Here is a 19,682-nt window from a genome sequence, read left to right as displayed (position 1 = left end):
TGAGCCTGTGACCTATTTCTAACGTTCTAGTAAAAAACAAAACAAAATAAATAAATAAACTAAGCTAAACTAAAGCCACAGGACACGGGTGAAAAAAAAAGGGAGTGGAAGGCCTGGATAGGAAAGCTCTGTGACAGGTGGGAGATGGAGGGAGTAGCGAGCCATGGGGAAGGACCACACCACTGGAACAATTGTAACAAGAATTTGTCTCTATGGCTGTGAAAGCCCTGAGGGCATTTGGAGATCCTGTGGAGCTGTGTAGTCTTCCCTTTTCATGGCTGAGGGCCATGCTGGAAAGGAAAGACACTGCCTGGGAAAAAGATCGCTCCCATCGCTCCCACTATGAGTCTGTGAGAGCACCGTCGAGAACAAATGCTCAATAGAAATACACATGGCTCAAATTACAATGGTCTTGATACTGTATGCTTCCTTTGTTACACTGCAACACCTTGAGAAAATCCACTTTAGAAACGTAACAACTTGTATTGCATTTCATCGTTTGTACAACACACCGAGCCACACACAAACCACCACAACAGAGCAGGTTAGTGCAAAACCACACACACTGAACAAATGAAGGGCATTTAAAGCCTTTAATCCTAAGAGGAAAACACAACAATCTAAAGCTACATACAGAAGATCAGGTTGGAAGAAATCCAACTAACTATGGCCCAAAAAGCAAGAACAAAGCTAGACTTTCACTGTACACTGATAAAATAACTGCGTTAAATAAAATCGTCTGTTCAGAGAACAGACGACTGCTAAATGTCTCATATGCTATTTTTAAATAAAGCTGCACTTTCTCTGTTTGTGGAGAACATCGACACGTACCACTTTGTCCTCTTTCTGGTTGTCGGATGACGGCAAGCTCCATTCAATATCCAGCGGTCCAGAGTCTTCAGGGGCCAGAGTAAACTGGCAGTCCAGCTTCACACTCTGACCGCTGGCCTTCTCTATGGATGTCGGTCCTGTAGATGTAATCTCTAGACCTGAGACCAAACCTGGACAGAAACACATAAAGAGAGGAAAGTAATGTCAACACCGTGACATGCATAATAATAAAAACAACTTCGCTTACAAGAGAGTGTAATGGGGTCCAAGTGTCACAACGCATTTGAAAATTTGTTTGTAGTGTCAGTGGTCAGCTGTAAAATGTTCTGATTCAGGGAATGTGTCAGGGATAAAATCAACATAGCTGCATCTTGTACATGAAGCGAAGTACCTCTTAAAATATGCACAATATAAATCACACAGTGGAAAAAAAGAGACTAATAGAGCAGAACATAGCTTAGCTGAAGGACTGGTGATAATAATAAAGAAAAACTGTGGCCCATCACCAAACTGGAACAGACTCTTAAGCATTTATTCTTAGAACGAATAAACATAATTTCCTGGTGACATCAACTGGGTTAAGATTCTCCATTCAATAAGAGATTTAAGCCCCGGCAAGGAACACAGTCCATAGAGAATGGAGTTGTCACATGCTGCCTCGACACATTAAAATCCTTCTGACAGCCTGCCACCTTCCAGTCAGCGAGAGGGGGGAGAACAGCTTTAACGGGAAAAAAAAAAAAATGAAATCACCACAATATGTTGCTGCTAAAAGGCTCTGTAAATGTGAGGCAAACACTTATCACATCACACAGATGATTCCAAACACATGTAGCTGAAATTTTCTGCTGATAACAAAACTGAATTTTTACTCCATCTAACACATAGCATTTGTCTTTGCTACATCTGCATCCCATTTAAATGCTTTTACACTAACTGACAGAAAGATCTCACCCTAATGTGCAAGGATAATTGGTGAAACCTTTACCAGGAAAATTCATTTCTTTTCTCTTCTCTTCTTGGAAAGGTTTCTTTTGCTGATTACAAGGTTTCCACAAAAGACAAACCAATGAGAACACAAGCATCTATTCAAACACAAACACAAAAAAAGTGTATTATGTAGTGTAGAAGGTTTACACTGCCTCTAACCCACCAGAACAACACCTTTGATTTACTAATCTGAAAACCTGGCATGTGGCAGACAACACAAAACTGCGTCTCATTCAAATCCACAGGATATCAACTTCAACAACGGAAAAGAAAATATTCCTTTTGTAGAGATAGTGATTTTGAGAGAGCTGATTGTGTGATGGAGGTTTCTAAATCCTGACCCTCAGGGTATGGAGGGTGTGAGCTACAGGTGGAGGTCCCTGCCTCATCTCATGTCCATCAGCTCTGTTTCAGCCTCACTCCTCTCTGGCTTGTGGCAAACAGCTGAATGAAAATACACCACACACGTTTATACACATATAGAGAGTGACAATCTCAGTCACACCCACTATTGTTGCAGCTCAGCGCCTGTAAGCATTTGATACGGTCGCAAAGCAGAAGCGTAGTTTTATTCCCTGGCCCCTGGTGCTGCAGCTGGTCGTTTCGGCCCACAGATTCTGACAGACGCCCTTGATGGGAGAGATCCATCGCCTTCAGCAGAGGCAAGAGAAACGGGGAGCAATATAGAGAAAACTGAGATATGTGTCTATCACTGTCAAACGGATGCATAGCGTGGCATCTGCATGACGGAGAGCCGTGTCAATTCATCAAGCACTTAAAGAAGCCGGGGTATTTTTCAAAGTTGCTTAGAAAGGGGAGAAAATTGCATTCTGGGAGAAAAAGAAAGAATTCAGCTGGAACAGTTTATCAGAGTTACTGTGATCTCTGACAGGTAATAAGGGACACTGTCTGATGTACCTCTTAAATCGATGACAGACCTGTGAGGCCTTAGGCAGCATTTGTTTAAATTACAGTTAAGCAAGAGGCCTTTTTCATTGAGTACCACACTGATGGGAAAAAGTGCCATTTCAGAGTATCATCCCTTCCACAGGTAAACAGATTCGTTTGCTTATAAACCTGTCTGGCTGGTGGCTCAGGTGACAGCAGCGCCAGAGAACAAGTACAGAGACACTGTGAGTAATCTAAGGTTAAAACCACATTTAATCAACAGACGGAAATGTTTAAACCTGCTTAATCCGGTTACTGTAAGCATCAACTCGAGTAGAGGAACTGTGGTATATGGAAATGAGATCATTTAGCAGTTTCTTAGAAGCAAATCTGTTTCTCTAGCAAGGCAGGCAATGTTAAAAGCCCTGAGAACAAAAAACTATTTTCTACTTCATCTACTTACTATGAGCAACTGGATCCAAACATGAACACAAATTTTCTGCTATAGTTTGAACAGTTTTAGTCATTTCTCATGAGAGATTTCTGTATTTGTGTTAGTGTCCTTTCCTTTCTCACTGGTTTCATGTGGGTGGGGCGAATGTGGGAAAATATGGTGTCATGTAATTTCTGTGCCCCAATCTGAGTTTCAACATCTGAATCAAAATGTTTTTGGCTGTTAAACTCTTTATAAATACTACCTGAAACAACCATTCACAAAGTCATCCTTAGCAACAAAGGCATTTGTGAAAAGTGTCACATCTTTACATGTTATGTACAAGTACCCAGACGGCCTTCTATTCAATGAAATGCAAATCACTGTAATGGAGATCAGTAAAAAAAAAATCTCTTTAATCATTTTAATAAGGAGTCGAGTGAATGGGGCCTGTAACCTGTGCAGCAAAAAGGAAATGAGTCCTCAGAGATTATTTGGCCAAGTAAGCTCTGACAAATCAATGGATTGCATTTAAATAATAATATATGGAATAAATAACAAAGAGGTAATGAAGACTGGAAGGTCTAAACTGACATGGAGTGATGTAGAGCTACAGTCAATTAATCTATTAATCGATCAACAGGAAATTTCACTAATTCCAGCATCTCAAATGAGATGGCTCTTCTTTATCAGACATCACAGCCGACTCAGAATCTTTAGGTTTGGACCTTTGGTCAAATAAAACAATCTGTACACATCTCCTTTAGCAATTTTAATTTAAAGCCCAAGAAAAGATGATTTCAAGTCTTTGTTAACGCTCTACAACACTGAATATTAACCCATAAAAGTTAAAGGTTTGAAACAATATTCTAGGATATTAATTACTACCAGTTTAATGCTTCAAAACTCAGTAACTACAAATGTGAATGGGTGAATGGAAGAACAAGACATCCCCTTCTTCCAGCTGAATGTGCCCACTTTAAACCAGTGAGAGGGGCACGGAGTAAACAGAAAATACAGGACGTCCTTCATATAAAATAACAGACTGCTCAAACTGTGGCAGAAAAAGATAGACCCCATTACTCTGACATGAACAGTAAAAAGATCACTGAGAAATTATGTTTTCAGGGCCATGAAGATCACAAATGATGAACACTTAAAAAAAACAAGAGCTCTTCCCACTAACCAGGAAACGGTAATTTAGAAGACAAGACTGTTGCTTGGAGCAAAACCTATGATTGATGGATGATTTCAACATAACTGGCTGGAGAAATCATCCCCTACCACGAGCTGCTCAGAGTGGAGTAACACAAACAACTCTGTTAGCATGCTCAAAAAGGCAGCTCACACTGTTAATCAGTAACTATCAGCTGATAGTCACCTACTGTACATAAAGTGTGTGAACAGTGGAGCACGTGACACTGAGCAGAAGTGATCTTACTGACCTCAGGTCTGAGCCACAAACACTGGCTCATATTGGGCGATTGTCATTCATCATTTAGAGCAATGGCTCCAGAGCAAAGGTAAACTGACTTTCTTCCTCAAAGGTAACATGATCACCGTCATTACAGTCCAAGGAAAACTATGAAAAATTGACTGCTGGTACATGCAATCATGCAAGTACCAACAGAAACACAGGGTCTGTTGTTGTAGTAAGATTATGTGTCCTACTGTGTATGTGTATATGTGTGTGTCCACAGAGTAGGGGAGCCGAGCAGTGGGGGAGGGCACGCTGGCTAATTAAAAAGTCTGTCTTAATAACTATTCATGGCTGCCTGTGTCTCTCTGAGTGTCTCGTTCCCTCCAGTCTCCACCACACTGTCTGACACAGCACATCCCAGTGGGGTTACCGAGAGACCGGGAACGAGCAAGAGGAATTTAGGGTGTCAGCGCGCTCCACCCTATATAACCTACACCCCCACTGCCATTCAGAGCCCCCCCCCCACACATACCCCCTTTCCTCCACCTTCTCCTCTCTAACACACCCATGATTGTGGAGTGCCAGTTCCCTAGGCCTTCAATTCTCTCCGGTCCTGCTGATTGTAACCCCACCACCCACCCCCTCCACCTTTGTTGGCATACAATGAGGAGCGAATCCTGTCTCCTGGCAACCAATCCATTCGGAGGTTGCCGTGGCGCTTAAGAGACGGCATGAGAGAGGGACAGAGAGAAAGGTTTGTGGAAGTGAACAAACTCAAGCTCGTCTCTGTCACGGTGAGGCATCTTTATAATCATCCACATGGCTTTGTTAGAAACGATCACTGTAATCACAGGCACAGTTTGTCTGCACGTTATTTTACTGACCAAAACCATGAGTTGATTAATCATTTTCAATTGAAATAAAATTAATTAATTACATTTTTTTCTACAAATTTCAACAAAAAGACAACATGACTGAAACACATGATGGATGTTTTAGGAGGGAAAGAAAAAAAATCAACATGTCAGTGCTCTCTGGTGTGCGTAATGTGGCACGGTTATTAAATTACCTCAAAACTAGTTTGGCATTTCTGTACCAAAATTAATCGTTACTTGTCGGCCGACATGCACTGACACCAATATAAGCGCAATAAGCTATCATCAGCTTGGCCAGTTCATTGATCAGTCTGCTGTGGCTCTAATCTGCAGCCAGCAAAGATTAGTTTCTTAATGGCATGTACATAGATTTCTGAACATGGACACAGGTTAAACAGAAGTGATTCGTCTGAGGTCTCCTAGACAGACATGAGATTAAGCTGTGGTGTAAAGCATAGCTTCAGCAGACAGCAATAAACCCTGAAACCAGGAGACAGTTTGACAAGTTAACCTCTCCTGACCCTTGTGCTAGCCAAGCTAAAGACCCTGTGAACGTTGGCAGGGGCTACAGTGGATCATAAGCCTCTTTCTCCACCTTTTGACCTTAGAGAGCATCCTTGGGAATAAAGTCTGAAAAGCCAAGTCTTACCATGGGGAGATAAAGGCAGCAGCAGCTATTTCAGGCTCACAAGGCAACAACAGCCAAGTGAAAGAGGTGAATGACATTGGACTGGGATTTACCTCCTCGAAAGGTTTGAGGATCTTTAAGGTCTGATGGTCTGATGTACACCTCAGTGGCGGGGAAAGCATTGGTTTAGTAATTTGGGCTAGTTTTAAGTATTTCAGCCCAAGAGAAACAAACAGAGAAATGTATGATCAAGTGTGTGTGGCAGGAAAAGTGGATATGAAAAATTTACGTAAGTATGTATTTACATTTTTCTCCTAAACAACACTGCCAGCTCTCCCTGGAAAACACAAACTATAACAGTCTTGAAAAGAAAGTGTTATTTTCAACCGAGTGAAAAGGAAGCATCTCTTAAGGACAAAAACAAGAAGAGTGTGGCACATTTTCCATCCTGGGCAATGATGGTGGGATGAACATTAGTGATTCATTATAGTAAAATTGCAGTCTGGGGGCTTTGGAATGAGCAAATTAAAAAGCACAGACACTCTCCCCAACATAAACAGGCATGCCAATCCCCTGTGACCACGCTGAAGAACATCAATTATTTCAGGCACAGCAGAGGATAACTTCATAACTTGGTTGCTACTCAAAAAGAAGGCTCTGAATGCTCGCCCCAGTGCCCCTGCTGAAACTATTCAATTTGAAGCAATGTGGGTGCCCTGAGAGTGAGCTTGGCGTGGTTTATTTAGTGTTGCAGAGGGCTGCGACTGTTGAACCATACTGATTGTTCTGTAATGCAGCCTGAAAGCTCCACTTGCCACACAGAGCTGCCATCAATTCCCAGTGCGGATGACCTGAAGGCTGTTTTGACATAATTGAACATTAAATGATGACGGGGTGACGAATGACAGGCACTTTGCTCGGCCGCCTGAGCATTTGACAGCTTTTAGACGACCCTATGGGGGATGTAGTTAAGGCCATTGCTGTGAATGTACACTGCAACAAATTGCTGCTCAAATCTGTGAACATCAACAGCGACAGTGACAGTAACTCTGATGTAATTATTTAATTTATGTAAGCCTGGTCTTACCAATAATCCTGGTATTTTTCTATATAAAACAATTAACGCCTCCCTGCTGCTACTGCCACAGTAAACTCAATAAATCATTATCGGGGGGTCATTATTTTTTAAATAGATTCAAATCAGATTAGTGATCCAACCATCAATTAAAACTAGTAAAAACTGATGTCTCTGAACAACTGAGGGAATAAAGGAACTAAAGAAAGGACAGAAGGGAGAGAAGAAAGGGGATAGGAAGGACAAATGCACACTGGCTTGTTCCTAAATGGTCGGTTAATCAAAAAGGTAGAGTCCTCACCACTCTCTCCAGTCACGGCCCTGGGAGGGATTTTGTACTTCTTATTTATAGAATGCATTACCATTTTATAGGGTGTAGTACAGTGGATTGAAGAAGCTGGTGCATGTCTAACCTCTTTGCCACCAAGAACTGTTCTAAAGCTAGACACAAACCACTAAAAATAACCCTGGCCAACAATACTACATCCCTTTCTCCCTCTGTCCCCCCATCCCTGTAAGGGGAGGCAGATTTATCTAGAGCACCCTGAAGAGTAAGATAAGACTGCCCAGTGTTTCTGAGACCTGTGGAAATACACACACACTGTACATATAAAAGGTTTGTGTCCTTCAAGATTTGATGAAGCCCGGGGACAGAGTGAGCTGGTGACAATATGGGGACTGGTTGTGCCGTAAAGCTGATAGGCAAGATGCCAGTCCAAGGAGCAGCAAACAGATATCCCGCTGATAACACCCTCAAGGGAAACAGCAGCAAATGTGCCAATATAAGCGTGTGAGGAGGATATTAAAACAGAGAAGAGGCAAAAGAGCATGAAGGTGCTGCTTATGAGATGTGTCAGAGATATCATGTTGTGTGTTGTGCATAAAAATGCCTGACTGTAGATGTAATTGCGACACAGAGGAGATAGACACACATGAATCAGCTGGGGGGGGGGGGGGTTACTTCAGTCAGAGCTGCCACAGGAGACGTTACAAAACCGTGTCCTCCTCACTTTGCAGAGAAGACAAAAATTCTGCAATTCCTGCAAGCAATTACTGAACACATGAAAACAGTTTGCTTGACTTTAGAGATGGTGCAACATAGGAATATGCCTCGCAAGCACACACACAAACATACATGCATTTGTGTGTCTTTGTTGCCACTTAATACTCATTACGTAGGGGTGGGGTGTGGGCTGGAGAAGGTAGATGTTTTAAATCAGTCTACACTCAGTGTTTAAGGGAGGAAATGTGAGAGAGCAGTCAGGTATTTGTTGGCCAAATATCACCCCCTCTGCATCTGCTGTCAGCACGTAACTTGTGCAAACTGGATCTAAATATAACTTAGCTTTTAGAGTTTAACCTCACTTTTTACCTACACATTGGACTGCCTTCAGTCTGGCTGATACTGCCCCCACACTGATTTGATGAAATGCATTTCTGACCTAGGTAGCAATGGAAATGAAAGCCAAGACAGTGCACTTTGTGTCATGGAATTTTCTAAATTTCTATTTTATCCAGATATGAAGACCTGGTAAAAAACAATTCTTATATTTTTGATGAAATACATAACAAATGAGAGCGAGGTAAGGCTGCTGAAGGAAATACTGTTTATTAAAGGTAGGTATTTGTGTTCTCAGCTTCCAGCAGTTTACTATGAACCAAACAAATTAAAGCCAGATGTCTCAGTGGGGTGTAGTCATGGGGCATCTCTCTCCTGACACAGGGGTTTCTATGCACTGAGGGGGAGGCAGCCGTGCTGCAGCCTATCCTATTCACCATCCCCCAAAACAAATAAAGTGTCTGATAAAGACCAGGCCCCTGTCGGCGCCCCAGTCCAGCTTTTGTCCGGGCCCCAGGGCACAATGCCAACTGTGATCAGGACGCAGCGTCGCTGATCAAACACTGAGACACAAGTGCAGCAGAGTGCAGCTACTTCATTCAGTCTGTTGATGGACTCTCACAGAGTGGTTTTAACAGGGGGTTTTAGAGAACACACATCCTCACATGCACATCTGTGATACAGAAGAAAAGTAAAATGTGTGAGCATACAAAAAAAAAAAAAAAAAAAAAAAAAAGATTTCTCACAACTGTGTGGTGAGAAATCACACAAGAAGAAATCACACAAGAAGTCAGCTTAAAGCAACAGAGCGTGAATATCAAACTACAACATTCCCCTTGAAACACAGGGATAAATTAGGGATTAGAAGTCCTTTCTGGAGCTCCTAACAAGCCTGGATTTCAGAGTCATTAGAGATGGAATTTTACGAAAACTCAGCAACTCGTCAGGAGGAGAAACCATTTCACATTTCTGGTATTTCCAGAGCTCAGAAATTTCATCTGCTCAGTCTGAGGTGGACTGGATGTTTCACTACCACATATTCACTTAAATAACTGGAGGCCATGAGAACGAACAAGGCAACTTTAGTCAGATTTGCCTTTCTCAGCAAAAACAAACTACTTCCTCATTCCATGTGAAACAAATCACAGACGATCTGGCATGTCGTGCACAGTCAACTGAGGACTTGTTTCTACTTAACTTTAAAAGGGGCTGAAGTAAATCTGATCACATATACACAAAATGCTTATAAAGTAAACACCTATGGAGAGGTAAAGACTCTTATGGCTCACAGCCAAACCACTAAAAGGATTAAGGTGCGAGGCCATACTGCAGACAGTTCACAGGCATGTATAAAATATCAAGAATTCAAACACAAATGCCCCCCCCCATCCCAGATGAATTCCTGGGTTCCTCCCTTGTTCCTTCAGATAGAGTACAGCATCTTTTAAAACTTAAAGTCTGGCCACTCCACTGTTGGAAATAACTTACTCTCACAATAAAAACGATTAAACAAAAGCTTCATTATCTCAAAATATGAAAAACAATGAAAATTTGATTTATTTCAACTTCTTCTGAATTGGTCTAAGATTGTTTCCCCAGTTGCAGCAGATTTTTTTCATGCTTTGTGAAGGATGCACAGCCAAATCCTGCAGATTAAGATATTACCTCTGCCTATGTTAGATTTACACAGTAGCCTATTTTCCATGTAGTCGGCTGGATTGGCTGGGAGGCAGTCAATTAGTCTGTCTTGCTCACGCCGTTTCCTCTAGATTCTGGTCTAAAATTAGGTCCTCCGCCTAAAGGATATTGAATAATGGTGGTCTTCTGGACATTGGTAGAAAATACACAGTTGTATGTGTGTTTTATGCCCGGAGTGTGCTGTCAAAGGCTACAGGAACAACACAGTTCATTTCATTGAAAAAATTGCTACTGAAAACTGCCTGAGGCAGAAAGGGTGTATTGACAAAGTACTTTGTAATAACTGCTAATACATCAATTCCTTTTCAAATGCATTTATAACATCCCTTCTCTCTAAACCCTCTCATCCTGTCCAAAGGACTCTCTACCAGCGAGAATGCAGTGTTTGTGAAAGTGTAACAACACAGACAGTCCCTTCCTGTCCTCTGTGTGGGGGAGTCACTACAGCAGGACATCAAGATAAGGCTGCTTTTAAAAGATAACAAGATGGATAATCCTTTTTCTTTCCTCTCTCTCTCTCTTTTTTCCCCTCTGTACAGGCAGTGAAACACGCCTGATGTTTCAAGGCTGGAGTCTCTTCCTCACTCAGAGGTTCTTTGAGGCAGGTGTAGTAAAAGAACCTGAGTGCTGAGCCCTGTAGGAAGCTGCAGGCGAAGACTGTCAGTTGTTGTTACAGCTTAACCGAGACCACTGGGTTTATTCATGCCTCCAGCTCGCATTCTCAGCCCAGACATGAGGAGAGAGCTCAAAACGACCACTCTAGTCTACATATATACCATTAAGTGACAAGACACGTTTGAATGTTAAAAATAACTCTGCTGCACTACTTTAGCTATCCTGCACAAGAGGAAGTCCTACAATTTTGGTCATGACATAGTAAGACGGCGTTTATTCTCCATGTTATGTTCTTTAACTGTGTATGAGGCTTGTCATACTCATAAAGAGGACTGGAGAGTCTGGACACTAGAGATAAATTAAGTAAGCCCATTAAAGACTGAGAGCTCAGATTTGAAGGGATTCAAGATTCTGGGAGCTGAAGCGAGCGAACAGTTTGTTATTCTGACCCCGACCGTCTTCGTAGGATAATTAGATCCATCTACACAACCCAAACATCTGTAAAAAGAATCTTAGAGACCTGATCACTGCCAACTCCTTAAGAAAACATTAAACACAGTGCACATCGACATATACGCTATCCCCACATTAAATTGGACTCCAAAGCGTGAAATTGCTTCTGAATCAAAGAGCAGCAGCTGTACTATTTGGTAACACACTGCAGAGTAAAGCTGATACCGGGGATGTAATAAGGAGCCCAGCCACTCAAGTTAAAAGCAGTTGCACACACACCGCACCTTTCATCATCTATTTCAGTTTCTAATGACGACAGCTTCAAGAAACAAATAAACATGAGCTCCTTACAAGAGGGTTTTATATAGTAACGTGTGTATCACCGTGTTATTTTTTCCACATAGTTAAATAAGTTAAATAAAAGCCCAGTCTCGTCATCAAAGTGGAAACGCTTGAGATTTTAGTCATTTGATTTTCCGGCACCTGTGGTTACTGTGGTAACAACAAGTGCGGTTGAATATTACAGCAAACACTCAGCGAGCAGCTACTTTGTCAGGAACACAGCAGAAGAGCAGCTGGTGTATCTGGTTCCAGAGCAAACTCACTTTAGTTTAACACAGTCAGTCAATAATTGACTTTTTTTTTCCTTTGGCAGTGAGGCCGGCTCTATAAACGGGTATATCTGTCACACCATTGGTCGGCCGGCCAAGTGTTGCTGTTCTGTCAAAATGAATTGGTGCAAACAGTTTCTATTACATTATCAGAGGGGCGTTTACAGGCAGTGTTGCCAAATTTGTGCCTTTCTCACTAGATTTACTGACTTTTCAGACCGCTTAAGTGACTTTTTTTTTTTTTTTTTTTTTTAAATCCCTCAGTGACAAATCTAGTGACTTTTTGAACAAACATTAACGATTTTCCATAGAAGAGCATTGTCAGGATTGCCCTGTGCATGCATGGTTATAAAATCAGGATTTTAACAGAGCAGAGCAACAGCTGGCACATCTTGGAAGTGACTGCTGGTTAACACGTATCTCAATGGGCTGTGTTTCAGTCACTATTTCTCACTTGTTTTGTTGTTTGACAACAGAAACAGTAAAACATGTAAATCAAAACAGCTTTATTGGGAATTCAGTTGTATTAAATGGCTGAGCATAAAGGGCTGAAACTGGATGACACAATGCAGAACACAAATACGACACGTCATGTATATGTTAATTAGCGTGTTATGTCCTCTTGTGACATTTAGAGACTTTTCAAGCTACTTTCCATTGAAAGTGGTTGTTTACAGCGGGTCCACATCAGTTTTCTTCAAGTTTGCACAGTGACCACATGCGGTTCAGCCATAAACTGGATTTTGGCCTAGTCTTGTTCCTTAATGTCACGAGTAACTGTGATCTGATTTCATGCTGCACACTGTGTGAGAGGTAAAGTTGTTTTCTTGAAGGAAAAGTGGAGGTTTGCACCCTGGCGCCTACATCTCTTTATCTAATAGCTCACTGTGGCAGCTCCTGACTGTTGCTCACCCACTGATGAAAAACTGCAAGGCAAGATAAACAGCCACTGTCAATGCTAACCCCAGTGACAAAAACTGCAATTCCCGTGACTGCTTTACAATAAAGCAAAGTATTTTGCAGGCTGAGAGCTTTTAATGTAAAGCAGTGGCAGCAGGATGTGCATTAGCAGTGACTTCATACAGTTCTGACCCTGTGTGAAGAGAGTCAACAGTAAACAGTCTGACATCAATGAGATAAAATTAATTTGGATTGCATGCTGCATCGTTTTCCTGTAAATCCCTTGTGCTATGATAGGAAATCTGAATACTGCTCAGCCATTACCAATAAAATCTACTGTATAGAGAGTAGGGCGGGGCTTATGGACGATGCCACCATCTACTGCAGATCGCTGACAGTCATCACAACGTTGAGCCCAACGTGGGGCTGTAGTCAAAGGAATACTTAACTCCTTTAATCGGGAATGTTATCGTCCATTGCAGTGTTTAACTGTAGACATCGTCATATGCTAATTTAGCAGACATCGCCCAACCCTAATAAAGAGGTACTTACTAAATGTAAATACACTGAATGGCAACTGCAGATAAAATGCTGACCACAAACAGTAATGAAAATGGGTGGAGTTTCAAGTTTTATGGATATAATCTAAAGTTCTTGGTAAATGTTCAAAGAGTCACCATAATCCTTGGAAAGGGGACAAAAAACAGTCAGGACAAACAAGAATGTCAAGTTGAACATTTGTTGTCACAACAAACATTTCATCACTCATGGTAAAAATATTCCTTTAATCAACGGGAAGAGCGAGGAGCAAAACCCATGTATGATACTGGACAACTACGGCACCTTCTACACGTGAAGCTGGCTTTATGACATCTTAAAAATATGTTTTTGAACATTTGTGGCAAAAAGGAGAAAAAAAAAATTAACTTATGAACAACCTGACACCTAAAGAAGATCCTGCAAGGTCGTCTTGACTGTCGAGTGTTCAGTAAAGTGCTTTTACCTGAAACCTGCGTACAAGCCAACTCCCCTATGGCTCTAATGACATCTAAAAAGGTCTGACCCCTGCGTAGTCTAGACAGGCAGCCAAACACTGCGTATAGGGCATCCTGGATCAGCCTGACAAGTACATAATCTCAGTGAAAGTGACTGGGGGCACTGCACAATGATGACTGTTCACCTTACGTGGCATGGCTTGCAAATGAAAATACAAAAAACAGATGTCATGTTGATAAGGACATTAAAAATGTTGGGTCAAAGACAAGCTGAGAGTAAACGTGCTGTTCTGTTTATGGGCTGTCTTGACTACAGTTCAAGATTTCTTGTCCTTGATTAATGCATCTTATTAGGTCTTATATTGACAGTGACAGTCGACAGTGTCCAGCAAATATTTCCCACACTTCATCTTACAGCAGAGAGATTATCTGAGACTTTTTAATGTCCAAAAAAAAAAAGTCACATACTTTTCTGACAAAACTTCAAAGCTCTCGGGATGTTACAGTTCTACACAACACACGTTAATGGCCATTAATAAGAGTGGAAGGTCAGAGACTTTTTTATTTGATAAAATGCCAGATGACATTGTAAGCAGCCACAGGCTCTTTTTACGTGTCCACAGGTCATTAATCTACAACTCTAGCTGCTGAGTTAAGACAGAGCAGTAACTGTCACTGATAAATCATCTCCTTACTTGCATCAGATAGATGTCTTGTCCCCGAGGGATTAAATGTAGAGCTGATGTTCCTCTGCACTTTGAAACACACCTGAAAGGAGCTGGTTGCTGTAAGTGCCAGCATGACTGAGATGCGGTAGGGGGTTTACTCTTTCCCTTCCAATTATCGGCCACTCAGGGAAAAACCAGGCAGCCACGCAGCGCTGCGTGTGCCCATGAATTATACATGGACTCCATTAAGACATTTAACAGCTGGTTCTCTGGGAACTTACCAGCAACAACTGCAGCCTGGTGGCCACTGTGTGCTGCTTATTAAAACAGCAGCACTAGTGATAAAGGTTGTGCAGTAATGTGCATTCTGACCATCATAAACCAGCCAGTGGCAGAGCTATTTTCAGTTCAATCTCATCTCTCTGGAGGGCGACTGGGCCAGCTGCCGATTTCCTCACATGGCGGAGAGATGCACTACAGTAATTAAATATCTGTTGTGGCTTGTTGACCTTGCTGTGGTTCAGGCGTTGAGCCTTTTCTATACCCAACTGTAGCAGATGTCCTGGTTATCATACCTATAGATCCAACAACGACCCCAGAGTAATAACTTCGGAGACAGGGGGACGAGGAAAAAACCTCTTTAATGAACGTGCATGGAAGAGAGGGAAGGTAGCAGATAGCCACACTCGCTTTAGACACCTGGTTGTAAAACCATAGTCATCTAATATAGTGAAGACGTGCTAAATGCATACTATAATATAGGTTTGTGCTCCACTCTTTTGGACTTCTCCCATTTTGCCTTAACATACAAGGTTAAAAAAGAAGAAGAAAAAAAAACTTCAGCTGACTTTTTGTTTGTCTGGCTGACTAGTATGATAATGAGAACACTATGTACCTGAATCAGATATCATTCAGGTACGAACATTTAAAAAAAAAAAAAGTCTCATCTTGGAGAATATTTTTAACATTCAGGATACCCCAAGAATGGAGAGGAATATTTTTTATTTTCTCTGCTACTGTTACTGCAATGACCCGATTCCACCGTGGGGAAAGGTTTCATCTAATCTAATCTCATGTAATACTCTTTCATGAAACAAAGTGTTTACTTGCATTCATATCTGCAAAGGAGATTAGGGCCACTTTGCAAAAATGCTACAGCCTGCATATACAGTAACTCTTTTCTTCATTTCTCACCACACCTGCAAACATACCAACAACATCTTGTGTTATTCAAAACTGTGAAGTTTATCCACATCAGAGAATAATGCACAGAAGCTGTAACAAATACAGATTTGTATAGCCTGTCTGGGTTAATATTAAAGTCTACATTTAATATCTGCACTCTTTACAGAGTCCAGACTCTGAGCATCTGTATTGCAGCCTTTGGCTTCAGTTTAGCATCAGCTTGATTATGAGGCAACAAATGTTACAAGAAATTGGATTTTCTGGTTCTAATTCTGTGTCGCTTTTTATCACTACTCCTTAGCAGTCCTAACAAGATTCAGACTGCATTATAAAATTTCACTACACCACAGATTTAATATAATTCTTAAATCTATAATGCAAGCAATCATACCCTTGGAAAAAAGGGTTAGGATTTTGGGCAAGGCAACAGGCCTTTTTAATATCAAATCTCTTTCTTCTATGGACAGGTGTTATTGGCATAACTATATAATTTGTCATGATGATTAAACATCAGACTAAGACAGACAAAGTCTGACTTGAATAACAGCACCACAGGGAGCAAAATCGAGTGGGACTGAGTGAAGAAAGCAGCTTTCTACAGACAACACTTATTTGCCTTTCCCACCATACCCGCCGTCGACAATGTGTAATGTTTTTCAATGAGATAGAGATGCTAAAAATGGCTCCTTCAACAGCTGCTTTACCCCCTCCTCCTCCTCCAAAAATTCACCCCACCTTCTGCTTATGTCGCTTATTTTCTGAGCCATAATATTTTTCAAGATTAGACACACAATTAACTCCAATGTTCTTAGAGGGGAGAGTGGGGCTTTACTGCTGGAGGACAAAATATAATCATCTTCCCACAACTCAGCTCTGTGTAAGACAATGCTTGGACATTAGCTGATAACAATGTGACATGCACAATACAATATACAGTGGTTATCTCCAAATTAATGCGTCCATTGGAAGTCTGACCTGGCAACAAAGGATTTAATGTCAGAGTAAATTGTCAGGTCTGGTTTCCACGATATACTGATTCTATTCCTCATGCATGGCCTAATACTAAATCTAATTCTTTAACACTGAACAGTGGATAACCTAACAATGGTTCAAGTGTGTAGAGAACGGAGCTGACACCTAGCTAGCAGGTAAGCAGAAACAGACTGCACACAAGCACCTGCAGATGCAGCACCCTGAGGACCTGCCTGCCACGATAAGTATCATCACAATGAAATGGCTAGCTCAGATGCCGTGAGAATATTATGCAAAATAACCAGAATACATAAAGTGCGGGAAAAAAAAACATAGCTCACTGTGGCTGCTCCTGACTGCTCCTGAAAGTACGTTCAAGCAAGGGGAGGAATCAGAAGTAGGGTAATGCTTTAGAGACCTGAATGCTGGCTGTGGAGTATTTTGTAATTCCATACATCAGTTTTAAAAAAGCAATTCCCTCCATTCAACAGGCAAAACACATCATGAGCTATAATGTCTACAGTCTGAGACGAAGACATTATAACACACTATGACTGAATAAAGAATGAAGACATTAAATCCAGCAAAGGAACTTCCACTATTTGAAAATCAAAAAATTAATGCCAAATTAAAAACTCCCGTCTTTTCTCATAGCACAGCGTCATCATTAAAGCTTTGTTTACAAAATAGTTGGGTTTTAAGTACAACCCAGACTTCATTTTGAACATTTAATGATTTCCAGTAACATTTTCCCAAAAATAATTATTGTTACAAAATCCTTCACATCTCCTTCGCTGCCGAGTGTGTTGCAACTTCTCTGGTTCTGTGCCATTTAACTACAGAAAAATGGAATTCTGGCAATGTTCATTTGAGATATGAGGTACGTGAAAACCCTTATCATCAGCACAGCGAACAGCTTATTTCTCATAGAGCCCATAATTCCTCATTAGGAGCAGAGGGCGTTGTGGGCGCTACAGTGCTGGGCATCGAGTGGCTAAGTGATGAATGTGCTTTGGGGGTGTTTATCGCCCTAACGATGTGACATAGTGATGATGACCGATGGACTCGAGAGAGTGGGGAAAATCAGCACTCCAGTGACCTTGTTTTAAGCGATAGGTTACATGGATAGCAGAGGAAACATCTCTCCTTCAATACAATTCCTGTATTTTAAGCATTTCAGTGGACATTCTAAAGATATCAGAGGTGGACTGTCTACTCTTTGTCTCAAGGACATGTAAAAAAAAAAAAAATAGATGAAAACATTCAATTATTGCTTAAATTCTCAGAAACAGTGCATTAGTGAAACACGACAGGCTGGCAGATGGGGGAATGGGGGGGGGTCTCTAATTTTTTCCATCATCACTGATTTTACATGTCACAGTAGTTGATCTCACATACACCTGCAGTCATTACTGCTGGCTGAGCTAGAATCTATGATATTTAAGGTAGTATTTATGATCACATTTCACACCACTTGCGATGCCTGACAATAAAACCAAAAAAAATGTGTAAATGAGAAGAACTATGCTGTGAATCCAGTGACATTAAAACATGGAAGAGAGCAGGGAAAGGGACCGAAAGGACCGAAAGGACATTCAGATGAGACCGTCTCCCTCCCACTCAGTAGAGACTGAGAGGTTTTTGTCTCAGTCTCAGTATGAGAATGAGACAATATACACAATTTATATAGTCTCAGTCTCAGTATGAGACTGAGACTGAGAGGAGGTGGGAGGGAGACGGACAGAGACATACTGAAAAACTAGTTTATCAGTATGTGTGTTAAGACAAATGTGGAACTCGTCAGCTCGTGTAAAAGGCATGCTTGGCGCTCAAGTGGTTAGGCCTTGATAACACAGCTGCTAGGCAACCGCAACATGGACGCCAAAAGACTTCTAGTCGTCCTCTTGTCATTCTTTACACAATTTAGCAAGCTAGCGAGCAGGAAAAGATGAGGGCGTTGGGAACATCAATATTTTCCTCCATGTGAAAAACTCCATGTGACTCCATGAAATTACAACATATTAACGTACCATCCAACAAAGATGAACGTCCACAGCCTCTGTCCTCTCTGAAATCATCAACAAACACATCACAACTCATGAACTCTGAGCTTTCAGAGAATTTCCACTTTCAAAGTCAGGAATACCACAAGAGGGGGGAGGGCGTTCGTATGGACTCTTCTTGTGAACATGGTAAACATGACCCCATTTGAAGGAAGCAAAAGTCAGTAACAAATGCATGACACAAAAAGCTACATGTCCCAAGCCAAAAGTCAGCATCCTCACTACCTCGCCACTGTAAATTCAATAGCTTTGGGTTTTAGACGGTTGGTCACATACACACAATTTATATTTGCATGCCTCTGGGGAACCTGGTGCTGTCAGTAGGTCAATACTGTGGCCAAAGTGTTATAGAAGTTAGAAGACATACAATCATATCTGTCGATATAACACTGACTTTACTGACTTTCAGGCAAATTCTTGCCATTATATCTTCCCACAGGAATGCTTGGCTGCAGACCAGAAGGCAGTTTCTCCCTACCTGTGAAACAGGAATGAGCTCTGAATACAGAGAGGCTGCACAGCCATTAACAGGACTCAGAAAACAGGCACCACTATAAATCATTTTCACTGATTGTCTAGCAGGCAGCAATTTGTTCATTCAGTAATTCAGACATGAAATGGACGGAGGCAAAAAGGGGAGAGCTAGGGTAATGTGGCGAGGTAAAGGCGGGATCAGCGTTTCGCTCTGCTATAAAGGTGAACAGAAGTTGGCACAGGGTTTGAACATGGCTGGCATGCTAAAATATTAACATCCGGGGTGGTGAATATTCATGCACAGTTGTCCCCATCATCAGATTGTGGAGGACAAAGCAGTGTCCCTTGAGTGTAATCCGATTCTACATGTTCCTGCTTCATTTCCAAGGACAAGGGGCTGCGGGCAAAGCGAGTGGCTGCTTGGTTAGAGGTGAAGAAGGGGCTGCAACATGTTTCAGCCAACAGGAGGCTAGCAGTGGCATTAGACTGCTGGGTCATGACAAGTGAATGTGACCTCTAGTCATTACTGTCTCCGTGGGGGCAAAGACAATGGCTCAGGTTGTGCTGTT

The 19,682-nt window shown here is 41.6% G+C and overlaps 1 protein-coding gene across 1 annotated transcript in view; it reads right to left on the bottom strand.

The window, feature by feature from the left end:
• Positions 1 to 19,682, bottom strand: part of cxadr (CXADR Ig-like cell adhesion molecule) — a 33,268-nt gene that overhangs the window by 10,368 nt on the left and 3,218 nt on the right. Inside the window, exon 2 of the mRNA XM_041052065.1 lies at positions 832 to 1,001. Within this exon, the coding sequence (XP_040907999.1) occupies positions 832 to 1,001 (170 nt within the window). The remainder of the gene's footprint in view (positions 1 to 831; positions 1,002 to 19,682) is intronic.

Source organism: Toxotes jaculatrix, chromosome 12 (assembly GCF_017976425.1).
Source record: "Toxotes jaculatrix isolate fToxJac2 chromosome 12, fToxJac2.pri, whole genome shotgun sequence".
Classification (NCBI taxonomy): Eukaryota; Metazoa; Chordata; class Actinopteri; family Toxotidae; genus Toxotes; species Toxotes jaculatrix.
This window is presented reverse-complemented; position numbering and strand designations above follow the sequence as displayed.